The sequence below is a fragment of the Sus scrofa genome, chromosome 6 (assembly GCF_000003025.6).
Source record: "Sus scrofa isolate TJ Tabasco breed Duroc chromosome 6, Sscrofa11.1, whole genome shotgun sequence".
Classification (NCBI taxonomy): Eukaryota; Metazoa; Chordata; class Mammalia; order Artiodactyla; family Suidae; genus Sus; species Sus scrofa.
In genome coordinates, this window is record NC_010448.4 from 49619465 (window position 1) to 49629953 (window position 10489).

General features: G+C 55.6%; 1 protein-coding gene across 6 annotated transcripts; it reads right to left on the reverse strand.

Annotated features, from left to right (window-relative positions):
* On the reverse strand, positions 76 to 8770 carry TMEM145 (transmembrane protein 145). 6 transcript variants are annotated; one of them, XM_021094427.1, is made up of 15 exons: positions 8413 to 8770; positions 7577 to 7651; positions 7385 to 7462; positions 7210 to 7296; positions 7024 to 7125; positions 6840 to 6924; positions 6662 to 6733; positions 6475 to 6543; positions 6107 to 6187; positions 5942 to 6020; positions 5702 to 5795; positions 4540 to 4712; positions 3557 to 3677; positions 1314 to 1520; positions 76 to 844 (listed from the first exon to the last, which is right to left on the reverse strand). In XM_021094427.1, the coding sequence occupies exons 1-15, from the start codon at positions 8530 to 8532 to the stop codon at positions 599 to 601; spliced, it is 1689 nt and encodes a 562-aa protein (XP_020950086.1). In that variant the 5' UTR covers positions 8533 to 8770; the 3' UTR covers positions 76 to 598. The 6 variants fall into 6 exon arrangements, with proteins under 6 accessions (XP_020950086.1, XP_005655933.1, XP_020950085.1 ...); XM_005655876.3 differs by having other exon boundaries at positions 76 to 1520; positions 8413 to 8608; XM_021094426.1 differs by having other exon boundaries at positions 6840 to 7125; positions 8413 to 8583.

Below are 10489 nucleotides of genomic sequence, written 5' to 3' on the forward strand. Positions count from 1 at the left end.
GAGGTCCTGAGCCTGAAACAGTTCTTGCTCAGCCCTGTCTCTGAGCACTATCAAAATGTAAAAGAGGCCATCATATAGATAAAAACAAAGAATCTTCTTTATTTTGGCAAGAAGGGGAAAAAGTCTTTCTGCCAGGGACCTGAGGGAGGGCCTCTGGGATGGAGATAGGGTGGAAAGAGTAGGGGTCCAAGGTCACAGAGATGGAGACTAGCTTCACAATATCCGTCCTGGGAGCAGTGGCTTGGGGTCGTGGAGTCCTGGAGAATCACAGGCAGGATCCCTGGATCGTTCTGGGGTCCAGCAGGGTCAGAGGTCTCGTAGGGGGCCCGGGGGCCGGAGGTCACGGAACAGCGGGAGCCCAGAATCCGGTGCCGCTCGGGGCAGGGGCTAAGGGAGGGGACGGGGAGAGCGGCTCCCGCGGGACCGTTTGGCACAAGAGTCGGGGAAGGGGTGGGAGGATATTACGCACATGGGCGCGTTGGGTGGGGAGGTTTGGGATGGCCTGGATGGCAGAGCCCTGGGGCCGGGATAGAGTGGGGATCTGGAGCCCGGCCTGGGCCCGGCGCGCGGCCCATTGGGCAGGGGAGGGCAGGGGTGCTCAGACCGGGGGTGCATTGCCCCCGGCCGTGTGCATGCTGAAGTATTCGGTGAAGCCAGTGTGCGGCGCCGCTGTCTGAGGCACGAGCGGCTGGTAGGGCGGCGTCGGGCCATCCCAGATCGGGTCGACCGCCTTGGGGAACCGAGAGGGAGGGGGCGGGGAGGCCGCGCCCGGCTCGGCCATTGTCACCACGCGGCCCCTCGGGGCCGCCGCCGCCACCGCTGTCTCCTCCACCTGCTTCCCGGCCTGGGAGGGGGGTCAGGGTCAGAGGCCGTCCAGGACCCACGGGGGGCAGATGCGGCCCCGAAGGCCCGCCCCCCTCCCTCTGGATGACCCCCCCCCAAGGTGTGAGCACAGGTGTTAGTCAGGGGCGCCTGGGCAGGGGGGCCAGGTACTCAAGGGGCGGCGTCGGGGTGCGGTGGGCGAACTCCGGCGGCGGCCGGGGAGGGTAGGGAGAACCGCGGAAGGCCGGCGGCGGGGGCACCGCGCGGGGCGTCTGAGGGGGCGTGCGCAACAGCGCCAGGACCCAGTCCGGCAGGGTGGGCGCAGGCGCCGGGGAACGGTCGCGGCGCGGCGTTGGGGCGCGGGGGGTGCGAAAAGCAGGGGGTGGGCTCAGGCGCCGGGGTATGGAGGGTGGTGGAGGGGCCGGGAGCGGGGTCAGGTACTCCAGGGGCGGCGCCAGCAGCTCCTCGGGCGCCGGGGGCGCGGGGCTTACAGAGGAGGCGGGCGGGGGGATGGAGAAGAGCTCCGTGAAGTTGGGCACCGAGTCGCTGATGAACGTCACGTTCCCATAGACGTGCTGCGGGAAGGCCTTGTCTGCTGATTGGCTCCCTCCCGGGCCCGGGGCTCCGGCTGAGGCGATCTGCGACGTGCGCACGTGGTACGGGAAGTTCTTGTTGGCCGCCGAAGGGCGTGTCATGATCTGGGGCCAAGGGCAGGCGGAGTTTGGAGAAGGGCTATCCAGGCCTAGTGCTGCCTCCCTAAACATGGGGCCCTAAGGATTCCCCTTCACTTGATGTACACCATACCCCGCGTCCCTGCCCGTCAGCTGGATTAGGCCCCTCCTCTGGGCTCTCACAGTGCCCTGGGTTCTAACCTGCCTGGTCCATCACAGCTCATTACTCTGTGGGTGCTTCCTCCATCAGAGCCCTGAGATATCCCTGACTGGTTAAGCATCAGCAATCTACGCTGTCCAATATGATAGCTACTATTATATGTGGCTATTTAAATTTAAAATAATCAAAAATAAACTAAAAATTTGATTTCTCAGTCACACTAACTACAATTAAGTGCTTAAGAGCCACGTGTGGTTAGTAACTATTGTATGAGACAGCACAGATTGTAGAATATTTTCATACACACAAAGCGTTCAATTGGACAGCAACTGACAGACTCTAGAATGTTAGTTCCATGAGGGCATGGAACTTGACTCTTCTGTTCCCTGCTGAACCCCCAGTACCTTCTAGAACAGTGCCTGGCATATATAAGCTCTTAATAAAATACTGGTTGAATGTGGAGACGTCTCCCCAATTAGTCTGGCGGGCAACAGGGCAGGGACTGGATGTGATCCTAGCACTGCACACAGGAGCCCAGCACGGCCCCTCTAAGGTTATTGCTGAATAAGTGAACAAGGAGCTAAAACCAAAGAGTGGTGGAATCCCAGAGGTGGAGCTGTGCTAACGTGAGCATTTTTAGGATGGAAACCGGCTGAAGGTGAAGTATAGCAGAAAGGGCACTGCACTGGTGTTCTGAGCCTGCACCCCACCCCCCAGCCCCACAGCTCACTGAGTATGGGATCTGGGGCACGTTGATTAAACTCCCTGAGCCTCACTGCAGAAAAGGGGTTGCAGTGCCACCCTGGAAAGATGAAAAGAGGGCGGAAATGAAAACCGCTGGTGCAAAACCTGGCACGTGGTGGGTTCTCAGCATTTCTCCTCTCTCTATCCCTTTCTGACTTCCTGCAGAGCCTCAAGAGGGACTGTCCCAGGAAGGTGAGTCTGTATCTAAGTCAGGTTCTAGAGGAGAACATGGGAGACCTGGCCCCATCCCCCAGTGGCTGAGTATATCTGTACAAAGAGTACGTGGTAGACCTTTCAAGAGTCAGGAGCTGGGGCCCTCAGCAAAGCCTGTTTCCCTGTCTGACTCCCTCTTATGCCAGGTCTTTGGTCCATTAGAAGACTGAGTTCAAAGTTCCCACATACCCCCCACCCTCCTTGCCACCAAAGGCCATGGAACCCTGTCAGGTCACCCCCTTTCTGGGCCTTAGTTTCCCTTCTCTGTATAATGGTTTCAATGACTGTTATCCATCCTGCCCTGGGGTTGCTCTGCCAATTAAACAAGAGGACAGAAATAAATGCATATGGGTGTTCCCAGCATGACATAAAGGCTGGTTTGAGACAGGTACCCACTGAATGGCTAATGGCTGGATGGATAGATGGATCAATGAATGAACAGAACTGTCACCCAGAAGGCCAGACAGAATGTAAATCAGGGCAAAGAAGGGTACTCCCTGCTGCGATTCAGATCTGGGCCCCTAGAGCCCCAGCCTGACCCACCCCAGCTTCTTCTTCCTGTGATGGAGCAGCAGAGATAGGAGAACATGGGGCAGGGGAGCAGAGGAATAGAAACCAAGGGGCTTAGGGAAGGCAGTGGGAATACCAGAGGGAAAAGTAAGAGCCTGGGGACTCGGGGTCAGGAATAGGAGTGGTGAAGAAAGAGGGTGGGGTTGGGGAAGAGGCCAGGACACAAAAGTGGGAGAGAGAAATAGAAGAGAGTCAACGCTGGGGCATATGGTGGAATAGCTTGCGGGAACCCAGCAGGCTCTCAGTAAGTGTCTGTTGAATGACTAAAGGGATGAACTGAAGGAAATGGACCAAGAGCTCAGGATAGAAGGTTTAGGCAGCTCAGGGGTGGGGATCCTCATGTGTTTTCCACCCCCACCTGGATGCCCAGCCTCACCAGGAACACGCCATGGGCATACAAATGGATCCCCAGCTGAATGCCATTGACGATCTTCTCCCGGGCCCACTTTGGGATCCCAAAGTTGGCAATCAGGGCCATGACTGGAACTGCAAAGAACCTGAAGAGGAAGTATTAGGTTGTTAGAGACACTGTCCCTGCCTTCCTCCCCACCCTATGGCCCCAAATCCCTTCCTGTGCACACACACAGACACCAAATGGATCCCAAACTGGAGGGAAGCTAGGTATGACCTTCAGAAGCTGGAGGTTAAAAGGAGACAGGAATCCCACTGGCCTGGGAAATTTGGAGGGGGCAAGAAATAGGTTGAACTCAACTAGGTTCTACCCTACGGGAAATCCTGGCACCTGACAGGAAATCAACAGATGTTTGATGAATGAATTAACATATGATAATAACAATTAAGGGCTTAACTGCTTGCCAGACCTGTTTCTAAGCCATTTCACATATAAACACTTATCTAAATCTCATAGTGACTCTATGACACAGGTGCAACTTCCATCCCCATTAAACAGGTGAGAAAACTGAGGCAGAGAGAATTTAATTGACTTGTGTAAGGTTTAGAAATGGGATCTAAACCCAAGCAATCTGGCCTAGGTTCTACCTACTTCACTGCTATGTTACGTTGAATGAAAAAAATTACAACTAGCTTTAATTGGACACTTGCTATGTGCCAGACTCGAAGCCCTCACATGTGGCACTGTGCATGCTCGAGATAAACCTCTGTGGGGTTTGAAGATACCCTTGACAATCTTTCTTTATGGGTAAGCCACCTGAGACACTCTTTTTTTTTTTTTTTTTTCACTTTGGGAAAGTAATTTTTTTCCAGGAAGTTGCAGGCTCTGGTGACAGCTACCTAACTTGAAAGCCCATCTGCCTCCCTGGGGAGGGACTGAGCTGGGGGACAGCCATTTCTGAGGAGCTGGGGAAGGCAAGGACAGGTTCGGGGCCCAGCACGTCTCACCAGAGGGTGTAGGCAGCAAAGAAGGGTACGTAAAAGGGCTGCTTCTCTGGGAAGTGGCGCAAGGAGACCAGCACGGCGTAGCAGAACCACACATAAGCCGCCACCTGCAGCCCGATGAGCCCGTATCCTGCTGGCGACTCATATGTGTACAGTACCTGGCCTGGGTCAAAGAACTGGACCCAAGGGAGAGGGTTTATCATAACCACGGCCTCCGGCCCTCCATGCAAAGACCCCAGGACCCACCCTGGGTACCCAGCAGGACAGAGGTACTTGGTCAGGACAGAAACAGCAAGAGAATAAGAGATGGAGATGAAAGCACAGAGAGGTGGAGAGAGGGTGAAAAAGATAGAAAGAGAAAATATCCACTACCATAGGGCTAAATACCACCATGTGTAAGCTTTTCCATTTGCATCAAGTTAATGAAGCAAGTCTTTTTTTTTTTTTTGTCTTTTGTTTTTTGGGGGCCTCATTTGCAGCATATGGAAGTTCTCAGGCTAGGGGTCCAATTAGAGCTACAGCCACTGCCTACGCCACAGCCACAGCAATGCCAGATCCAAACTGCGTCTGCGACCCACACTACAGCTCATGGCAAAGCCATATCCCTAACCCACTGAGCGAGGCCTGTGATCAAACCCGCAACCTCGGATTCGTTTCTGCTGCGCCACAACGGGAACTCCTGAAGCAGGTCTTATTATCACCCACTTCACAGAAGGGGAAACTGAGGCTAAGCAGGGAGGTTTTAGCCAAAGCCAAGGTGATATAAAGCCTTAGAGAAATTCCCTGGGGTAGGTGAGACCCTCCTAATTTTACAGAAGAGGAAATAGACCCAGAGTGAGGGGCCATCAGTCAAGGTTAGGCAGCTGGGAAGTGGGAGGGCCAGAGTGGAATCCCAGCCTTTGTGACTCCTGAATTTAGTCATGACATTGAGCATGAATGTGACAGACAGTGAGAGATGGAGGAGGAAGAAAGCTACTTGGAGATGGTGAAGAGGGGAGGAATGCACTTAGGGAGATGGGAAGGCAGAAAGCCACGGAGTTGGAGAGAGAGAGCCTGGAAGAGAGCCATGCGGGGAAGGGCTAGCAGACAGGTAGAAAAGGCCACCAAAAGCTTTGAGGGGTGGGGCGGATGGGGCAGAGCCTGAGCAGTGGCCGGCGGGGCTCACCTCAGCCTCGTAGATGAGCAGCACCACATGGGTGAGAGTGTACAGGGTCATGTAGACAGACAACTTCACTGAGCCCGAGTGGCTGATGCGGCCCCTGGCGGCAGGCCATGAGGGGGGACAGCAGGAGTGGGGCTGTCAGAGAGGAGGGGGCAGCTACCCCCCAACCCAACCTTCACCCTGCTCCCTAGCCCAGCCACACACACACGCCCCCATTGCTCCCTCCCGCCCCAGCCTGGGCACCGGGTCACTGTGAATCCCTTCCCCAGAAGGATGAGCATCAGCAGGAAGATGAGGAAGCTGGAGGAGAAGAGCAGCTTGGCTGGTAGAAGGGAGAAGAGGGCAGCTCAGAACAGGGCTCAGCTTGGAGAAGAGCCCCAGCACCCTCCCGACCCACTTCATTCTCACCCACAATCTTCAGACTCTCGTTGCCAATGCCATCAGTGGCATACTGGCCCCAGTAGATGCAGAAAAACAGGAGGCTCAGGACTGAGGGGAGGATGGGCAGAGAGAGGAAAGGACAGAAACCGGGCTTAGGGCATCACTGTTCCCCAGCACTGTGATCCAGATGACCAGAACCTTCCTTCATCCCCATCAGGACTCTAGACCATTTATTCCCACTGATCTGCTAGGAGACTCTGGAGTCCAGCCCCCCCGCCCCACCTCCCTCAGACCCAGGAGTCCACCGCCCAGCCTCTCCTTTCTTATGCCCAGGTATTTGAGCCCTAAATCCCTCCTCTCACAGAACTCAGAAGGTAGGATCCTCTACACCTCACCCTCCACTCCTGCTGCAGCCATGAACATTTTATAAGTTGTGTGGAGCAATTGACGACCTTTCAGCAAATCTAGAAGGAGGAAAGGGGAAGGCTGTTCACAGAGAGAGTAGCCATCTCTCCAATCCTGTTCCCCCTCCCCCATGTTTCCTACCTCCCCCAGCCCACCCCCACCATGTGCTGGACTCACATCCAAAGTAGCAGGAGAGGAAGAAGATGAGGATGAAGATGAGGAGGAAAGTCACGTCTGTCTCCAGGATCCCTGCCAATGTGGTAGGAGGAGGAAACTGTTCAGTCAAGCTGGGTGCCCCTCAACAGGTTCCCCTGCTCTGGGCTCCCACAAAGATCCGGGGTCCCCACACACTCACCAAACTCATCGGCAGAAAAATGCCGTGTCCAGAAGGACTTGCCGTTGGTGAGGACCATCTCATACTCCAGCTGCAGTCCATCTCCCTGTGGGGGGTGTGGAGGCCTAAGGGGGGCCCTGGGCAAGGAGGGGATCGGCAGGAAGGCAAGGAGGAGAAGGCCCTGGTGGCCGGTCCAGACCCTTACCCCACACTTGCTGAGGGCGATGTACCACCACCTTTCACGCACTGAGCGGAAGCTTCGGCCACTAGAGCAGCTCAGGTAGCGAGTTCCCTCCTCTGACACCACCTGGGGAGAAGCAAGAAGGCTGAAGCCTGCCTGCATTTCTGCCTGGCTGGACCTTCAGCACCTGTCCACTGGCTGGGCCCATACCTGACAGCCTGACCAGGCATACTGGGTGGTGAGGTTGATGACCTGGTTGTTCTCTGGCCTGATCACTGACTCCTTGGCCAGGCAGTCCTGGGGGAGGCAGGGACGTGGTTACTCCTTGGCCAGCTTCAACCTTATTCCCCCACCCCCACCCCCACCCCCTCCTCACAGACTTCACCTTATCCCCTGCCTTGTACACGGCCGGCCACTGCGATGGGTCATCGAAATAGAGGAGGATGTTCTGACAGCACTTGGCCTGCAGACCCAGAGATGTGGGGGTTGGGGGAGCGCAGGGAGCTGGATGGCCCCTGCCTTGGGAGGCCAAGGGAGTATCCAGCTTCAGCATGGCTAAGGTTTGGGGAAGGCTCACCTCAGGGTATCGGAAACGGAAGTCCAGTCGGCCGTAATCCGAGAGGAAGCAAAATCTCGTCAGGAACACCCAGTCCTGGAAAAGGGGCCCACTCAGAGCCTCTTCGGAGTCCTTTAAGAACTCTCCTCCACTCCACAGACCCCCAACTTTCCTTCCTTCCCCTGGACCACCTGGCTTCCCAAGCCTAAGGGCACCAAGTTGCCTCCAAAATTCTTCTATAATCCTTTCGCCTTGGTTCCCTGCCTCACAGATGTCCCCCGCCCGAGTTTATTTCCCTCTGTTCAAACACTCCTCCCATTTCCCAGACACCTGAGAAAGACCCTGAACAGCCAGATCCCCATCCTGGCGACTTTCTGTCCCAGACACCATCCCACTGGCACCCCCCGAATTGTGCACACACACGTACACACACACACACACACACACACACACACACACACACACACACCCCACGATCAGGTATTGGGGAGTGTTCTAAACGGCCCTCTCCTGGTCCGGAACAGGACTGTGAAGGCTCTCTGCGGAGTGAAAAGTGCTGTCCCTTCAGCACCACCTCGGCATTCCCCCACCCCCACCCCAAACTCCAACTCTCCCAACCCGGCCCCCCTCCTCGCCCAGCTCTGACCTCAATGTCCCTCCTACAATCCTTGAGTCCCCTCGCCACCCCATAGCTCCCCTCAGCCTCAGACGCAGACCCGCAGAGCCCCTGACCCCACCTCCCCACCGCCGCAGGTTCCAGAGACCGCCCGGGAGGGGCGGCAAGGCACCTCCCCCCTTCCCTCCCTCCTGTCCCCCGGGGGCTCGGGGGGTGGCTGGGGAGGGCCCGGCGCGCTTACCTCCTTGGAGCTGAGGTTGCCCCGCACGTACTTGGCCCGGGCGCGGGGGGGCAGCGGCAGCAGCAGGAGCAGCAGCGACGGCAGCAGGCGGCGCAGAGCGGGCGCGCGCGGGGGCTCCATTCCACCCGCTCTGGCCCCGGCCCTGGCTCCGCTCCGGCTCCCGCTCCAGCCTGGCGACGGCGGCGAGAGCGCGCGGGCCGGCTGGCGCGCGCCCTCGATTAAAGGGGCCGCCGGACGCTGCGGTCTCTGCCCCCTCCTCCCGGATGGCTAGGGCTGGCACCTTCCCAATTCCCATGTAAGGAGACGCCCCTTTCCCTCCTCTCCAGCCCTTCGCAGCCCCAGTTCTCCTCACTGGGAGTCTCCTCGATACCTCTGGCTCCCCGTGTCCTAAAATGAACTCACATTCCACCACCCCAAGCCTCCTCCTCCAGACAGCCATCTCGGGATGGCCTACAACTCCAGCTCTGTCCTGACCTCCCTTCAGTTTAGTCCCCAAACTGCTCTTTGCCCATCCCTGCCCCATGACAGCCATCTCCAGCTGTGTTCATTCCAGATCCATGTACTCTTGTGAAGTGCCTACAGAGACACAGAAGTAGAGTGGGCAAATCTCTTGTTCAACCACTCAGAGGTGGCAGAGTCCTCAGCCACAACTGCTACACCCTGTTGCCTGACACTGTCCTGTCACTACTTACCAAGGTGTGAAATCAGTTGCTGTGAGGCAGAGGAGGTGGTGTTGTGAGAAACCCTCAAGCAGACTCTGAGATCAATTGTTTGGGTTCAGACCCCAGTATTGCCACTTTCTCCCTAAGACCTCAGCCAAGTCAGAGCCCTATGACCTCCCAGTCCAGTCCTCTATGCCTTGGTACTGACCTTATGGTTCCTGGAGGCTGGGGGGGGGCCTGGAAAAGCTTGACAGGTACAGTCCAAGCCCCTCAGCTTCATTTTCCTAATCAGATTGCAACAAATTTTTAGCTTCAACCTCCTCTTCCACTATAGAAAACCTGCTGCTCCTCGAAATACCATTTTTAAAAATTTTCTAAGCATAGAGATCAAGCAGGAAACATGCACATGAAACACTTTCAATGGAGAGTGTGGGCACCATGAAAAAGGGGGCCTCTGTTACTTGGCTTAAGCCAGTTGTTGCCAGGACAGATAGTAGGTCTACTGGAAAGTCCTTGTCTTTTTTCTTTTTCTTTTTTTAATCTTTTGTCCTTTCTAGGGCTGCACCCGTGGCATATGTACGTTCCCAGACTAGGGGTCTAATCCGAGCTGTTGCTGACAGCCTATACCAGAGCCACAGCAACGCCAGATCCTTAACCCACTGAGCGAGGCCAGGGATCGAACCCACAACCTCATGGTTCCTAGTCGGATTCGTTTCTGCTGTGCTACAACGGGAACTCCTCTTTTTTCTTTTTCTTTCCTTTTTTTTTTTGAGAGAGAAGCCAGAATTTTTTCTTTCCAAGCAAACCGCCTGATTTGTAACAGTAAGCAATTGATTCAAAAGTTTAAAATATATTTTGACCAGGTGTTCCCGTTGTGGTGCATTGGAAATGAATCCGACTAGGAACCATGAGGTTGCAGGTTCAATCCCGGGCCTCACTCAGTGGGTTAAGGATCCAGCATTGCTGTGAGCTGTAGTGTAGGTCACAGACACGGCTTGGATCTGGCGTTGCTGTGGCTGTGGTATAGGCCGGCAGCTGTAGCTCTAATTGGACCCCTAGCCTAGGAACCTCCATATGCCACAGGTGTGGCCCTAAAGACAAAAAGACAAAGTATGTATATGTATGTATGTGTATATATACATATACACACACACACACACACACACACACATATATTTTGACCAAAGGAAAAAGAAATCTGTGGACCATATCCAAGCCTCATCTGTCATTTCTGCCCTGATTCTGTACACACACTATTCCTGTGCCCACCAGACCAGAAAGGCTCTCAAAGGCCGGGCCCAGATGTGACTAACTCTAGGTCCCAGCATGGCCTAGAGATGCAGGGTGAATAAAAGGGCCACATCCCCTATCTGTTCTCCGCCAGGCCTTGCACATGCTGTTCCGTAGAAGAGCAT

Excerpts from the sequence above, each read along its gene's own strand:
- TMEM145 (XM_021094425.1), bottom strand. The coding sequence starts at position 8,532 with ATGGAGCCCCCGCGCGCGCCCGCTCTGCGCCGCCTGCTGCCGTCGCTG. Across the intron at positions 6,021-6,106 it reads CGAGAGTCTGAAGATTGTGG|CCAAGCTGCTCTTCTCCTCC; the intron begins GTGAGAATGAAG and ends CCCTTCTACCAG. Across the intron at positions 4,713-5,701 it reads TGCTCATCTACGAGGCTGAG|TTCTTTGACCCAGGCCAGGT; the intron begins GTGAGCCCCGCC and ends CCTTGGGTCCAG.